Genomic DNA, 17,084 nt, shown 5'->3' with positions numbered 1-17,084 from the left:
AGCCGCGGGAGATTACAAGTCTGGGAGCTTCACATCAGCTGGAGGCACTCAAGTGCGCCGCCCAGCGTCTCCTGTGAGGCACAGCTCCCCGACCCATGTTTCTGGTTCTCCCGCTCACCTGCATCAGGTGACACCCTGCAAGGGTGACGATTGGCTCCTGCCTCAGACCTTCCCCGAGGTGATTGGTAGAGTGACGAGCACTCAGCATGTGACCTCTGCAATGAGCTTCCGCCCACAAACGAACACTAACGGAGGGGGAGAATAAATAGTGTGACACTAGGCACTGAAGACTCAGTTATGGTGTCAGTGTTTCAACATAAATCATAAAGTAAAATTCACAGTTTCAATACTGTCGTCACACGAATGTTTAAACGCCCTATACTTTAACAAACACGGCTACTGGGAAAGCATATTGGTATTATTATAGGTCCATGAGCAGAGCACGAGAGGACAAGGCATGTCGGGAAAAGAGCCCGCTCCACTTCTGACTCCTCCTTTTCATGTATTTGCATAGACTACGAAAGAAGGAAGACTTAAACAAGATAATTATATCGGCTACATTACACCCTCTCCATGCAGCAAGACAGGAAAAGTTACTCGCTGTGCCTCATAATGTGAAAAAAATCTAAATTCACAGCATTTATTTCAATCACTATCTTTTGCCTAGTTATTCAAGGCACCATGACCGAGAGCGACTAACCTCTTTCACCGTATAAGTACCTCCCCTCTCCCCTCTAACATCCGGGCACTCGGAAGACTTGCAATCTGGGCTACAGGCGGAGAACCTGGTTTCTCATCTCACCCAGGGGAAAGTCCCCGGACCTTTCGGCCGAAAGCGCGCTGGGTAAAGCCAGTGTCGGCCAGAGCACCGCCGCCATCAGCCGAGACGCTCGTGTTGAGCCGAGCTGGGCGGTCTCCGGCCGATGTTGTCAGTAGCGATAGTCATGCAAGTGTGCGCCTCTGGCGTTCAACACAACGGGGCTCATTCTCTGAATGCCTACTTTTGTCAAGCTTTGTTCAGAGGACGCGACTGCAACACCATATTTAATTTGCATTAGGCATAGAGTGACAGCAGCAGGTGCCACTTAACGCATTATCTTTTAAGCCTAAGCATTTGTAAGGCCCTCCACAATCACAACAGTCAGCAATAACAGGATATTTCTGAAGCTGCTAATTGGTTCTGACAGCATCATCGGGAACCAATATGTGCCTGTGTGTAACCTTTTAAGGTCATAAGAGACTACCGTCTGTGTAGATTTTATTTATTTATTTATTCATTCATTTGAGACAGGGACAGCACATATGTTTTACATTATCCTTAACAGGAGAGATGCATTGTACCAGGTTGTAGCATCAGTGCTAATTTCCACCTAAAGTCCCTGGGCAGGTTAATTGATTGATTGTTTTTAACTGACCTTGGCTATCAACTGTTTAGTCAGTGTTTAATCTGTTTAGATTTTCATGAAAACAATCATACATAGAGACAATCTCTATGAGGACTGAGTTTCTCAAAGTCATGAAGACAAAAACAATAGCCAACAAGCTGTTTGGTAATGAAGCCTCCCGTGACCTCATCTATTATACAAGCGTATAATTTAGGCGGAGAGGCTGTAGCTGGACCTAAACCACCTTAACATTTAACCTTAGGCCAGTTTGTTTAAATTTAGGAGGGGCATATCACATTTGATTAACAAACAAAAATAAAATAAAATAAAATAAAATAATAAAACCTATCATACAGTTACATTTTCTGTAGAACTATATTTTCAAAACAATCTGCTGAATTAGGTTAAGCGTTCGGTATTACCTTTCAACCGACAAAAGCCAGACAAGGCTGTCCTTGTACGTTGTCGCAACTAGAGGGAGCTATTGTCCTGGCGCATCTTTCTAATGCTTTGACATGGGTCGAGTTTACTTCACAGGATTAGGCTGCAACAAAGAGATTACACCGTCACGCGGTCGTCCCTCGGAGTTACCTCGTTTCCCTTATATATGAGATATTGGGGCGAGGGTGTGTGCGCACGAGACCGCAGCATCACAAAGGTTGGACTCCTCCCTGCTCACGGCGAGGGGAGGGTAAGTTAGATTCGGCTCAGTGTTAGACATAGATGAGACCAAAAGAAACACGTTCCACGAGCGCATGTCTATTGAAGGGACTGTACAGACTAATTATTTTGGGTTTTAAATAATTGGGAGGGCACTTATCATTTACGATAGTGAGATTATAGTAGGAAAAGAAAGCTTGTCTGGACAAAGAAAGGAAGGGGACACAAAAGCAGGAAGGATAACGGGGGGGATAGGAGGCAAAAATAGAGGCAAGGGGGACCCAAATTAAGAGTGAAGATGGCCGAACCGGAGCTGAAATTGCGGAGCAGCAGGGAGAGCCTCGCCAAGAGCCAGGAGAAGTCTGAAGGTAGGTACCATCACCATGCTGTGCACTCACACCTTTGAAGCGCATGGTTGCGTTTTTTCCGCCTTGCGCTCGGTGATGCAACATTGCTAGATGTGCGGCAGGTTGCTATAGTGATGCTTCCCTATGGAAAAAGATGAGTAAACTGGATCCTAGCAGAGACCAAGGGAAAATCATTATGGGTAATTTGTGAATGACTATAATATGCTAACATAGGGCCAGGACCATTATTAAAATAATTTAGTATGTTTGACTATTATCACAAAAAAACTTTGCTTATTTGCAATTTGAGGTGGGTGGATTATTGAAAATTTGATAATATGTATGTGATATGGGCCTACCTGAGCACCGAATATTAAGCATTTTGATTGTAATAGAAAAAGCTACAAAAATAGCTGACTAAATATTAAAATGAAAAAAGTGTTCCAATTATGGGTTTAAGGTACATAATTTAGCATCATTACACATTTGTCAATTTAAACCTCAACTAATACATTTAAAGGCATTTTTTAACACAAGTTTGTTGATTTAATTAAATAATGAGGAGCTAATTTTTGTCAGTATTGCCCAGTGTCACCCTTATTTGTAATGACATACAAATTTAAGTTAGTGCTGTGAATAATCTCCATGTATTCTATCTTCCAGCAGCAGAAGCAAGAGACACTGAACAGGATGGTCTCATTGTGGAGCGCTCTCCCTCTCCCCAGACACCTCCTGCTCCTAGTGCCACCAGCCCGACCTTAGATTGTCCCAACAAAGGAGAGAAGATTGAACTCAAACGCAGCATCACCTTGTTCAATGGCGTGGGCATGATCATCGGTACCATTATAGGATCTGGAATCTTCGTCACTCCGACTGGTGTGGTCAAGGAGACTGGATCGGCGGGCCTGTCTCTGGTTGTGTGGTCTTTCTGTGGGCTGATATCCACTATGGGGGCTCTGTGCTATGCTGAGCTGGGCACGACCATTGCTAAATCAGGGGGTGACTACACTTACATCCTGGAGGTGTATGGAGAACTAGCAGCCTTTCTAAAGCTCTGGGTGGAGATGCTCATTATCAGGCCATCTTCTCAGTATGTGGTGTCTCTGGTGTTTGCCACGTACCTGCTCAAACCACTCTACCCCACCTGTGCAGTGCCGGACAGTGCAGCCAAACTCATCGCCTGCCTCTGTCTCAGTAAGTACATGCTCATTTGTTTGCTCAGTTATCCGCCAAAACATTCCCTTTTTTTTTTTTTTTTTTTTTTTTTTTTTAGCAAAGTGTAGTGTACCCCTCAACTCTGGCAATTCTATGGGCAAATATATCTGACAATTGCTAATATAGTTTTGCTTTTGTTGATATTCAGTATCTTCCAATAAAAATATTTTTAAGGTTGTAAAATGAATTACTAAGAACATTTTGTGTTCAACTTCACCTAGATCTATCATCTACCATAATCTATTTAGAAAACACTTGTCTAAACTTAGATATTGTGTTGCTCTTCCATTTATCTATTACGCTGTTTTGTTTTAACTAACTAAGCAACTACTAGCTTATTGGTTTGATTTTGTTTTTAAACATCTGAGTTTGTAATTTATTTTGACCCTGTTTTTTTTTCAGCCTCTCTAACGTTTGTGAACTGCATCAGTGTAAAAGCAGCCACCAAAGTCCAGGACCTCTTCACTGCCTCCAAACTGCTTGCTCTCTTCATCATAATCCTCTTCGGATTCATACAGATCTTCACAGGTGAGACCACTGTCCTTCTGTAGTATGGTTGTACAGTTAAATTAGAATTAATTGAGAACAAGATTTAGGAATTTCTAATTGTCAGTGTTCAATTTGGATCTTTTTAATTGAGAAGTTTACTGACAGTCCTCTGTCAGTGAAAGTATGTTGTTTACAACAGAGGAAGAAATTTAGAGGAAGAAATTCTAAATTAGTTAATAAAAGTCTGTATTGTTTATATTCAGGAAAATTAATACAGAAAGCAATTTGTTTTCAATTAAATCAAAAATTGTTTTGATTTGTTCAGTGTCTTTCTTTTGTAGATACTACCAGGATGGCACTTTGCTATAAAACCTTTATAGAATCACATTTAACTTTTTAGTGGTCTCATGGTCTGCCAAAAACAAGAACTTCCTTAATCAGTTGGTTAAATGGGCAAGTAAGGTGATTAGCCATCCTCAGAACAACCTGGACTCCCTTGTACTTAAAACAGTTACAGAGTTTTCAGCTTCTTCCCTGTGGTCAGAGGTTTATAGTCCCTTATTATTACTCTTCTTAACCTTGTCGTGCACAATCCTGTTTTTATATATTTAATATTTATTGTGATTTTTAAACAAATGTGATGAATTAATTAATTATTTGTGAAAAAAAAAAAAAACATTCTGCACTGGAGCACTGTAACACTTTATTATAATGTGTTTTTATATGTGTCTATTTGTCTATAATGTGAATGAATGAAATGTGAAACGTGGGACCAGCCTCTTAAATTGCAAAACAAATTTACCTAACTGAACAAATAAACACAACATAACATAACAAGCTAGAGTAAAGTGACTATGGGTTAGTCCAACATTAATATTTTTGGAAAAAAAACTGTATGTCAGTATACACAGCTTAAATTATCATATTACTGCGGTGCAGTGAAAAACAGCTTGACAAACCGGTTGGGTTCCAAAGAGCCATTAGTTTAACACTGAGGTGATGGCCAGGTCAGAATTCTATGCTTAATGAGTGTAGCAAAGCAGTCATCATGGTAAAGCTAATAGTAACTAGTACTATTATTATTATTCTTAGTAACATGCACTTCCTGATTTTCAGACTATAAAATAATAATAATTTTGCTCAAATACTTTGGAAAAAGAGATACAGGGCTTTTAAGTTTAATGCACAGATGCATTATATATTTAATATAGCATGCACCTTGAAATTCAAAGTGTAAAGTCTAAATTTGCAATGCTTTTTTTTTTTTTTATCTCAACAAAATTTAAGCAGACTTTCCAATAGAGCCATCCTTAAATAACTTTCTTACCAGAGGAAGATAAAAGATGAGGCTGGAATAGACACTTATCGATTTTTCACACTTAACATCTTGTGGCAGTAGTTGGAGACTGACTTATCTGACAGTTCAAACACGAGTCTGAAAAGCTGGTAGAATTTCAATGTGCTTTACGGCTCATTCATCTTACCACTGTTGGTGCAGACGTGTGTTCCTTTTGTCTCTAATGATACACAAATTGTTGAACAGGGCAGATGGACTCACCCAAGCAGACTGCCCCCCTTCCACCCACCGAGTCCAAACACAGGCGGCTCTGTGTGCTACTGTGAGGCTGAAGGATCAGAGAGCAGCCAGAGCATGTCAACTATTCAATTAGACTCACCATACATCAGCTGCAGATATGTCCATCTATGTCCCAATAGGCAATAATTGATGGATTTAGGGCTGGGTGTTATGCCAGAAAAAAATATGATCATGTTTTGTTTTTTTTCTCATAATGGACAATCTTGAGTTTCAGTTAGATTTTTATTAGTCTTCCTAAAACGTTTTCAGTATTAATTTCCTGAACACAAACAACCTCCAACTGAGCCACAATATTTAATAATTAGCTATTTGTTATTTTTTATGTACTTTATTAACATATTTGGCCCTCACCCATGTGTTCACAATCCCTGCTTGAATGAGGCTTGAGCAGAAAGATTTTGATTGGATTGTGCTAGCTCATGTTCAGCTGTTCCTCTCTACTCCTTTTATAACGAGGCGACGCCCACTGTTGTACTCCACACCATCGTCATGGTAACGGGGTGTCAGGGCTCACTGTCTGCCGTCATCCTGTCGCACAGAGAGAAAGAGAGAGAGCACAAACTAAATCCTCCCCTTTACAGCAGTCATTTCCATGTGAAAGTAGCAGGTAGAACAGAAAATCAATGCTAGAATTACAAAGAGAACCGACCTTTCAGAAACTATGGCACTTTTGTAGTTTTATCTGAGAATCTTGAAGGTGTTTGCATATGGAGGTGTAACGCTGCCAGTAAATCAAATCCACCTGCATTACATGTCAACAAGAAATTAGTAAATAATTTTATACTGTTAGATTTTTTTTTATCTGGCTTTACAATGATCTTTTATATATATAAAAAAAGATCTCCACACACACATGCACACAATTTTTCAAACTTGATTTTGATACCATAGAACTGTCTCAATACTGGTTTTGAGGCCCGATTATGTCCAATTCATGTTTTCATTATCAATACTTATTTAAATGAGCATCTAGATTCAGCAGTACTGTGTAGCTCATGTCAAAATTGCATGGACTCACACTTTGAATTTTTTTGGTAACAAGGTTTAACATATTACTGGGCAGTATAATTTAGTTTCTCACAATCTGGCGATTATAAATACGTATCTTAGTACTGAGAATTTTAATGCAAAACTGGCCTTGTGCTTGTTGTTAAATGCCACCTGCAGATCCTCATTATGTTATCTGTACTTGAGAAGATTTGCTTCTTGAAAATGTCATGTCTATCAACAGTGAAAAAAACACATGCTACAGTTGACCACGACTTAAATGTCCATGAATGTGAACGAGTTTCTTCTCCTTTTCATGTGCAGGGGATGTACCATACCTCACTCCAGAGCTGGCGTTCAAAGGAAGCAAATGGGGTGTGGACCACATTGTTTTGGCTCTCTATAGTGGGCTGTTTGCTTTTGGAGGCTGGTAAGACTGGAATTAAGTTATCATCAGTCACAAGTTAACTTACAACATTCATTATTTTATTGTTTTAATTATTAAGTGTTAATAATGGACAATATTTAATCTTGATCATTAGGATAGAAGTGCACTGGATTAGAATACAAAGCATCAGAAATTGCGTTCAGAAACTGCCGTTGTCTGTTAGTTCTGTTATTCGCTGGTTTGATGCAACATAGAGGGAGCATTCAAATATAATTATGGGTATGCAATGTTAAAATGTAGAGTAACATTTTTATTAAAAAATACTGAATGTGTGGTATAGATCGAATATATAAGTACATAAGCAATTTATATGAATTCAGAAATATGTATTTAAGTGAATTAAATTAATATGTGCTTCTCTCTGTGTTTTTTCAAGGAACTACCTGAACTATGTGACTGAGGAGATGATCAATCCAGAGAGGTGACTTAAATGTGCTGAAGGTTGTGTTGAGACTAGACTTACCTCTGGCTTTAGCATGACTTTGGCTTGTTTGATCAGTGCATGGACATACAAATATATTAACTGTACATATGTGCATGACTGTCATGACTGTCTACTCTAGCAATACATAAGCATTGAAGAGTAGCAGTAAGATTATTTATTTAAAGGTACACAATGTAACTTTTAGGTGAGAAGTACAATATTTGATTGTCTCCATGGAGATTTTACTGCTATTGCCTGGAAGATTTCACAGTGTGACATTAAACTTATTTCTTTTGCACTTATTAAATTACAAATGTCTTTATTGCTAAACAGTAGTCTTACTGTGGCTTCAGCTGCTTGTATCCGTGGCTATACTTTGTTTCTGTACTGTGGAACATAATAGGCAACGTAATAACATCTCCATGGAGATAACCTGAGAAGTTACATAACTCCCCTTAATTAAGATACTTTTCAAAAACCTAACCTAAAAACTAACTGCATGGAGATCAAATTTGAATTTGTAAGTAAAAAGTAAAGGACTATTCTTCTTATGAATAATATTGTGTTTTGCTCTACAGGAATCTGCCGCTGTCCATCATAATATCCATGCCTATAGTGACCATAGTGTATGTTCTGACCAACCTGGCCTACTTCACCACTATCTCCCCAGAAGCCATGGTTGAGTCTGAGGCAGTCGCTGTGGTTGGTATACAATTAATGACATATGAATGAGATATAGAATGGCAATGGAATAAAAACAGATGATTTTGGTGATATTGGCTCTTGGATATTTGCTCTAAATGTGAAACTAAACAAATAACCAGCCATACTTTGCAGGGCCAAAAAGAGCTATCGTTTAAAAAAGTTCTATACCTGGTTAAAGTAGTTAAATGTAGAATGCACTCAGAGGTATAAAAGATCCCTGACCTTTTATTTGTAACACCTAAATGTGCTTTTTCACAGAGTTTTGGAGAGTACCATCTTGGGGTTATGGCCTGGCTTATTCCAGTTTTCGTGGGGCTTTCCTGTTTTGGAGCTGTCAATGGATCTCTCTTTACTTCAGCTCGGTTTGTCAATAAACATATTGCAAATTTGGGATGTAACAGTTGACAATACTTGACAATGTATTGATACCACAATTGTAAAATATCACACTGGACCTTCAAAAACTTTTACATTTCAATCCATTGGCATTTCTACTACAACCGAGAAAGAATGATCATATTGTGAGATCAATGCTGTTGCACTAGATTTGTATTCAGTTATATCCCTACTACAAATACATGAATATTACCCAAACTTTGAAGAATGTGCTGAAAACTCTGTATTGATGTTCCAGGTTGTTTTATGCTGGAGCCAGAGAGGGCCAGCTCCCTGCAGCGCTCGGCTTGGTCCACACAGATCTGTTTACACCAGTGCCCTCCCTCATCTTCACTGTAAGGCTTCTCTCACAACAGGGTTTATATCATACCCCGTTTTATACCACAATCCAGTACAAACAGTTGTTAGGAAGGATTATCAAGTAATTATTATTCATAAATCATAACATTATTGAGATAGTTGATTTATTATTTTTTTTATCTTGCTATATATAGCTTAAAGAGCCCATGTTGTACTTTTTTCTGAACTGTATTGAAAAAAACCAAACAAACAAACCTCGAGTTGTGTTTTGTTTCATTATTAGGCTGAGTTCTTCTCTCAAACATAAAACACTCTGTTCCATCTTGTGATGTCATGTGGTAATATAGGAAGTGCTCTACTGTGTTTTTAAAGTCCATACATCTTCACTAGAATCATTTGGATAATTTCAGCCCAGGAAATTGACTGTCTCTTCTAGGGATGAAATGATATTCATCATAATATCAAATCATCTGATACTGGTGTCACGATTCGATACATGTGTTTGCTTGATATGCACGTGTCCCTCTATGCGCGTTGTCCTTTGTTTTGGTCCGGAAGGGAAACAGTTTCCTGTTAACATGGTGCCCTCCCCAGATGCAGTGAGTCAGTAAAGCCAGCAGGGGTACGCCTGTAAGCATTGTGCATAAATTGAATATTCTAAGACGTTATGTACGGAGGAGCGCGACAGTGATTATTGACCAAATTGTTCACCTTTTTACTGAGGGATTAGGTGATTAATTATCATGCTGTTTCTGAGTAAACAGCTCAATAGAGGCTTTCAGCTGAAATATAAACTTTTAATTTTATGTTGATAGACCTAGGAATGATAAAATATGAACTTTTAAATACTAATGGCCCATTGAGACATGTCTGTGTAATGTAACAGGTTGAGTGTTCTGAAACAAGATGGGAGAGCACTGTGTGTGTAAGAGCATAATTTGTAGCAAGGGAGTGTGGGGAGGAGCTACTATTGATGAGGAGAGCAGTGTGGACACATTCATGTGAACATAGTGAGAAGAGTTAAACTCAGGAGGAAAAGAAAATAAATCATTACAAATTAATCATCAAATCATTTTCAAAACAAAATTGCAGTGTATTTCCCCTAGTAGTCTATATTAATAAGAATGTATTATAACTGTTTTCCTTAGAAAGCACAATTCTTATTTTCACTGAATAAACTGAATAAATAACTAAAACACTTCAACTTTAGAATACTTTACATTAGTTTATTAAAATGTGTGTTATATTGCTTATTAGCAGATAACATAAGAATTTTTCTGCAACTCATAACATATTGAATCGATATCGTGACCCATGTATTGAATCATGAAAAAATGGTGTGATTGCATCCCTAATCTCTACTGAGCTAAAGGTAAAACTTTGGAGATGTAGAGTGACTAATAATTAATCATACATGCATGAATGAAACAAAACACAACTCCAGGTATGTTTCTGATGAGGTAATAACTTTCTATGACTTAAAGCCAGTTTCAGATAATATAAGATGTTTAAATAATATTTAAACAGAGGTACAGAAACAGAGGAACAGAGGTACCTTTCAAAATTGTAGGTACCAATGTTTCCTGGGGGAACAGCGGTGCTGGGCTGCCCCCACTTTACCATGGTCCCCTGAACTGCCTAGAATGCCTGACTAAATAAACAGTTATATCAGGAAATTTACAACACTGATTACACTGATTACTTTTATTTAATTTTGCTTTCTACAAGCAGCCATTATGTAGCCACCATTAGCCCATTTCAACACAAGATCAACTATATATTCAGTATGAATGAAATCAACAAATCTTTGCAAGCTACTGTGTGCTGTGTTCCAAATATCCAAATGTCAATGTATTGTGTCTTGACTCTTTCCAGTGCATACTGTCCATGATGTACGCCATTTCTCAAGACATCTTCTCTGTCATAAACCTCTTCAGCTTCTTCACCTGGCTGTGTGTGGGTGCGGCCATTGCAGGAATGCTGAAGCTGCGGTTCACCAAACCTGACATCAGAAGGCCTATTAAGGTAACTGCTACAGCTGTCCTATAAACAGATGGAGTTGTCTTTAGACATAGAGATGAGATTACAATGAATTAATGAACAAGTTCTTCCAGCAGTTCTGTGAGCAGAAGGTAAAAGTTTAGAAATTGTGTGGAAAAAGTTAGAGAGGGAGTGAGATAGTGAGCTAGGTAGATCATTGGGGCTGCAGAGTACATAAAAACAGCATCAGAATTATTGGTTGAGTTGGGGACTTTATTAAATTGCTAAGGCTGCAATTATTTAGGGAATATAATATTCTCTGCATACAGCACAATATCTTATTGTTTAGATCTCTACACACATGTTCTGAAATGCATGAGTAGTGGTAATACTAGTAATACTAGTGGTATTAGTGGTAATAGTAGTAGTTGTAGCATAAGTACAGCATAAACATAAATTACAAATACAATTGCAAATAATAATAGTTGACCAACAAATAGCTATTAATTTTTTTTTTCCAAAATCATGCAGCCCTAATAGATTGATAGTCAGATGCAGGACATATAAAGTCAGATTTTGTGGACTATATAGTAAATACAGTATATAATTAAAACTGCAGAATGCTTGCATTAAGACAAGACTAGACTGATGGATGTAGTAAAAGACTTTGGTTGTAGTGAACAAAGGTGATTCAGGACATATATTCAATGTTATATGCTGTTATTACACCATTCCATCCTTGTGTTGGTTTAAAGATGCCCCATTGTGTCTTTGCTTCTTTATTATCTATAGTAGCTCCACACTGTGTTTCATGATAAGAAAGGGCTGTGTTTATATGAACAGAGAGTGTTTTGCTTCTGTTTGATCATGAGAATATCTGAGCATAGGCTTTCATCTCCTCTCAGTGGGTGTGCTCTCTGGCCATTTGTTTTAAAGGAACCTCTTGTGCATTAAATAGACCTCATATTGGACTTCACAAAGGCACATTTGTAACCAAAGAGAAAGTTTTGCATTAGACATCTTGTAAGTGCAATTATAATAATGCTAACTTACCAGGAAACTCATATTTTCATTGAACTTAATGGATAAAGAAATGTATATATAGGTTGTCATATTCTCGTGCACTTAATATTGTACATTGTATTATCTCGTAGAAACTATTGCATTAGTTTTTTTTTGTTTTTTTTTTATTTTTTTTTTTGAGATATTTAAAATTTCAAAAATAATTTTGCTGTGTGTCTTGAAGGTATGAGGTATGTTTCTGCACACCAGAAATGTTACATAGTGCACCTTCAAATTTTTCATTTCACATTTGTGTAATACTTCAGCCAATTATGACAACAAGACAATTATGGGCACATTTTGCAACATTTCTAACACACTACCATAATATTGTCAGAATATGGTCACTGGGATAGTCCAAAAGAATATGTTTTTTTTTTTCAATATGGACTACCCCAAAACTTACTGATACTTTACAGTGACATCATGCTGGGGGTGGTCCACGTGTATCTTTAATGGTGAAATATTTAGCAGTTATTGTCATGACACAATGAAACATACACAACATTAGCAAACACTGTCAAAAAATGTTTACGATTGTCTGGATTTAAAAAGCACATGTTCCTGATCATGATTAATACAAGTGTTCATGTTCCTGTTTAGGGGTTTGATTTTCAACAAAAAGCTGAAACTATCTGAAAAAACTGTTGGCTAATGTTAGCTAGGGGGACTGTGATGTTATTTGAGAGGGATTTGTATAATAGCGCAAATCATCTCGCCTATTGTAGTTCTAAGTAAGTCAGTTCATTCTTATCATATTATTTTAAAAAACTATGATTAAAGTCTAACAAACATCAGATAGCTCAGTGCTTACAGGGATGTTGATGACGCCAGTTGCAAATCATCAATATTCCAAAACATCACTGTACACCATCTGTCTTCTAGCACAATCTTCAGTCTTGATGATTGCGTCTCACTGCTGCTGTTGTTGTTCTCAGGTGTATCTGTTCATCCCGGTGACTTTTGTTCTGACCTGTGTGTTCATGATCGTGGTCTCCTTTTGGGCTGCTCCATTTGAGTGTCTGTTGGGCAGCGGCGTCATCCTGACAGGAGTGCCAGCCTACCTGCTGGGATACAAGTGGAAGAAACCTCATGTGGTGCGCAAGATGCTGGGTAAGTGTGGAGCGGACTGGGCGTGAGAAGTTGTTTTATTATGGAAAGTGATATGGATAGTTTTAGGGAATTTGAAAAGAGGGTGTTAATGTGATAATATGATGTTTGAGGCATGTGATCTGAAATATTAGACTTGAACTTGAGTAATATTTGAGTTTGAACTTTGTGCAAGTTTTGTAATGAGAAATCCAAAATAGAAAAAAAAAATCAAAATCTTAGTATTGTCTTGCTGTACTGAAAAACAAGCATCTCAGATATTGTCTAGATTTTGATACACAATTTGATACCCATTGTGGTATTTTTATAGTATCTAAAACACAGACAGAAGGGTGGGAGGGGCATCCAGGGGTGAATCTAGTTGAAGCAGATTACATCACCTTCTGGTTCATCATCGAAACATCTACCTTTGTTTCCCATTTGCTGAGCTCCTGGAGGTCTCATAATGGCTGATGCAGCTATTCTCTCTTGGTAATTCCAGGAAAAAAACTACAAAATAAAGCAATACTACATTTAAACTAATATCTTATGTAAGGCTGATTTCAAACTTAATTTTCTTTTTATCCTTGTTTTGTGAACAACTTTAGGGCCCCATTTTGGGAAGTACCATTTTATACAATAGAATGTAATTTTCAACACTAAATAACAATAGTTAAATATCTTATAATTGTTTTGACATCGACCCTGACCGGTCAGTTAAAATTGTGTCTTATTTTATTGCCCTTTAGTAACATTACCTGCTCAGTGTCTAGTTATGATACTAGTTTTAGTATTGATAAATATCTAAGTATCCCTTTTCGACCACTGACCTTGGGTGTTTAATACAGCTGATTATGTTGAAAATAGATAACTTACATTGGTTTGCTTCAGCAGATGTGCAATGATGAATATGCTGATTAAAGCACTGTGACAGTAGGACAGTAAAATTAATCACAATCAAAATGTCAAAGTGGCCATCATTTCAGGAGGTATAATGTCCTCTGCATATACTTAATTATGACACCTCCATATATAATAAGCCTGTATTATCTATAAAACCTGCTGTTAGATCAGCAGTAAATTTGCAATGCTGTGAGTAGGCATAGAAGACTCTGCACTGGGGACTGAATCTGGATTTTAAAATATAAACGACAAATCACTGTATCTTATCGCAATTAGATAGTTTTTGGAAATCACTGAGTCCTATTAATAGTTAGCTCAAATAGTAGGTGTGTGAAAATGTTATTGACCTTTGTGGTGTTGATTTTCTTTTGTCGCCTCAGAAATCTTCACCATGTTCTGTCAGAAGATCTTCATGTCTGTGCCTGAGGAGCAGTGACGCGGAGTGGACCCAAACCTCAATGTTTTTTCTTTGTTTACACACATTAATGGTTTCTCTCTTGTATTATTTTAGTGTAGTGTATGGATAGCCCCACTACCCACTACAGAAAGATAAGTCATTAAAATGGTCAGTTAGTATTATAAAAACAAAATGCACTGGTTGTTATAATAAATCCATACAATATTTTGATATTTAAGTTAACTTAGAAAACTATGAATTTATTGGGGGTTCTGTCTTTCCTCTCATGGTAGAGACCAGCTTTAAGCATATTTTTTTTACACCCATTTTCATTCAGGTCTCAAGAATCACAAGTGATTTAATGAATGTATGCAGTACTATTGTATAAGATACTCTACAAATCACTGCTATATTTCACATTAACCAAACATTTACTGTTGATTTGAATGCTTTTAAACATGCGTGCATAATGCATGTCTAAACACATAACTAGTGTAACTTAGTGCCTAGTTATCCTGTAGGACAGGATCTATTACCCAAGGCTACTGCACTGACTACAAAACTATTATTTACTTTAGGTAAATGTCTACTAACAGACATATAATAACAATTTACAGTACATACTAATCTCTATCTGAATTTTGAGCTATCAAGCCTATAAATAAACAAATTGTTTTAAGTTTATTTGGAGTAAAAGGAACTCATAACTGTAATTAATCAGGGTTGCGATCACAACAACTAGCTCAGTACTTACATACTACTAATATGGTAATTTATAGATGACTAATTTAATAATTTATAGTTTAGTTTGATTCATAATTCTACTTTTATATCATTTTATTGTATTTGGGAAACAGCACTGCCTTAACGCACAAGATGGAGACTATAGACAAACCCTGTATATTTCTGTGAAGTTTGTCTGTGACGTTGTTTTATCAATCCATTCCCAACACTTGTGATGGCAATGTTAGACCCACAAACATGGATTTTTGTATAGATGTCATGTGTTTGTATTTTGAATTGTACAGATTGTGCCAGCAGTGTCAAATTATTCTTTCTTTTCTCTTTGTTGTTGTTAATTGACCACAGTGAATGTTGCTAATTTACACAGTCAATTTGAAATGAACTAAAAAGGGTGAAATTTGAAAGAAAATAGAAAGTGCACAATTTGATGTTTTCATGTTTACAAGAAATAAGAGACTAATGAAGTACGGAAACTTAAGACTGGAGTAACGAAGGAGGAGCTATCACTTTCAATACCAGCTTAACAAATTGGTGTCTATAAGCTTATCAAGACGGTTAATTATTCCTAACCAAATCTGTTCGAGTTGTAATTAACATTAATAGCTTCATCTCATATTCTAATGAAATCGAGTTATGACAGTTATTAAGGCGACATTAATTACACATATGAAATTCTGAACCAGTTTCAATCAACCAAATTGATTCAGATGTGGAGAGAGAGAAAAGCACAACTAATAATGACAATGCTTTGTTTTTCTATGGCTTTTTAGATGGAAGCACATAGTATACTGTATACTGCACAACATTAGGTACAACTCTTGAATATGTAGTCAACAAATATTTGGCTTTCAAATTTTTGAAAATTATACAGCTGTGCTGGTTATTTGAGTTTTATCCATACATTCCATATTCTTACCTGAACCTTTTAATTATTTGATTTGGAAAAGTATATATACATAAAGACAGCAAATAAATAAATAAACTTGAATGGTCAATCTTCAACATACGTGCCTCCCAAAATCTATAAATATTGTCTGAGATTTTCATTTTAGAATTTAGGTGTATCTAATTGTGAGCACAACAGTCTTTTTTTTCCCCTCTGACTTGCTCATCTTGTTCACTTTATGCTTTAATGTATGTTGTGAAGAATTCATTTGCTAATTATTTTCTTAACTATCTTTGGTAAACATTTATGAGCATTTTAAGGTAGCACAATTCCACATTTCTACATATTTGTCATTGGACTCTTCTCTTGATGTCAAAGTGTTAGTGTATGTTCCTTGAAATGCAATGGTTAAAGGTGAAAGCTTATTTTTTTTGGTTGTGCTTACTGAAGGCACCTTGGTTGGAAATGGCTGTATGTGATAACTGGTACAGAATAAATATTTTTGTTTAAATGTTGACTTGATTCATGTAGTAATTTTCTTTTTTCTATTACATGCAGAAATGACTATCGCTACATGCTTTGGGCTTACTTATTTCCAAGATGTTACAGCTTTACTTGGAGAGAGTATGGCATTAAACTTATCAACATTGCATTTACTCATTTACAGTTGTTATTATGCTCAAAAATACTGGGTAAAACATGCATTCTCTCTGTGAGCACTCGTAAAAATCTCCATGTTGACTAGAGATTTTTACCTGGCTTCTACCGATAGCCTACCTGAGGGAAAGTTGTGTTTGTGTCTCGGTCAAAGATCTCAGTGCAGTTTAACAGGACTCACAGGACTAGCAGGTGCTGCTCCATCAGGAAAATTACATATTACACCTTCAAGTAATTTATCAATCCCCCATTGTTTCCAAATACATTCACATTTTTGATAAGGGGAGACCAGATCTTTGGTGGCCGCCACACCCAAGGCTACTTAATAAATGAACAATGATCCTAAATACATTGTTGTTTTCCACACTATTGTACCATAGGCTCTTGTGACCTGTAGTATCTGCAGTTTTTTG

General features: G+C 36.9%; 1 protein-coding gene across 2 annotated transcripts; it reads left to right on the top strand.

Annotated features, from left to right (window-relative positions):
* The first annotated feature begins 1,884 nt into the window (after positions 1-1,884).
* On the top strand, positions 1,885-16,529 carry LOC110164447 (large neutral amino acids transporter small subunit 1-like). 2 transcript variants are annotated; one of them, XM_055165809.1, is made up of 11 exons: positions 1,885-2,413; positions 3,059-3,586; positions 4,010-4,135; positions 7,005-7,110; positions 7,505-7,549; positions 8,131-8,254; positions 8,516-8,619; positions 8,892-8,988; positions 10,829-10,978; positions 12,934-13,108; positions 14,368-16,529. In XM_055165809.1, exons 1-11 carry the CDS (start codon positions 2,344-2,346, stop codon positions 14,421-14,423), a joined length of 1,581 nt encoding a protein of 526 aa, XP_055021784.1. In that variant the 5' UTR covers positions 1,885-2,343; the 3' UTR covers positions 14,424-16,529. The 2 variants fall into 2 exon arrangements, with proteins under 2 accessions (XP_055021784.1, XP_055021783.1); XM_055165808.1 differs by having other exon boundaries at positions 1,886-2,413; positions 3,056-3,586.
* The last annotated feature ends 555 nt before the right edge of the window (positions 16,530-17,084 follow it).

The sequence above is a fragment of the Boleophthalmus pectinirostris genome, unplaced genomic scaffold (genome assembly GCF_026225935.1).
Source record: "Boleophthalmus pectinirostris isolate CB_2022bp ecotype Guang Dong unplaced genomic scaffold, ASM2622593v1 HiC_scaffold_8, whole genome shotgun sequence".
In the NCBI taxonomy this organism is placed as follows: Eukaryota; Metazoa; Chordata; class Actinopteri; order Gobiiformes; family Gobiidae; genus Boleophthalmus; species Boleophthalmus pectinirostris.
This window is presented reverse-complemented; position numbering and strand designations above follow the sequence as displayed.

Excerpts from the sequence above, each read along its gene's own strand:
- LOC110164447 (XM_055165808.1), top strand. The coding sequence starts at position 2,344 with ATGGCCGAACCGGAGCTGAAATTGCGGAGCAGCAGGGAGAGCCTCGCC. Across the intron at positions 3,587-4,009 it reads CATCGCCTGCCTCTGTCTCA|CCTCTCTAACGTTTGTGAAC; the intron begins GTAAGTACATGC and ends TTTTTTTTTCAG. Across the intron at positions 10,979-12,933 it reads ACATCAGAAGGCCTATTAAG|GTGTATCTGTTCATCCCGGT; the intron begins GTAACTGCTACA and ends TGTTGTTCTCAG.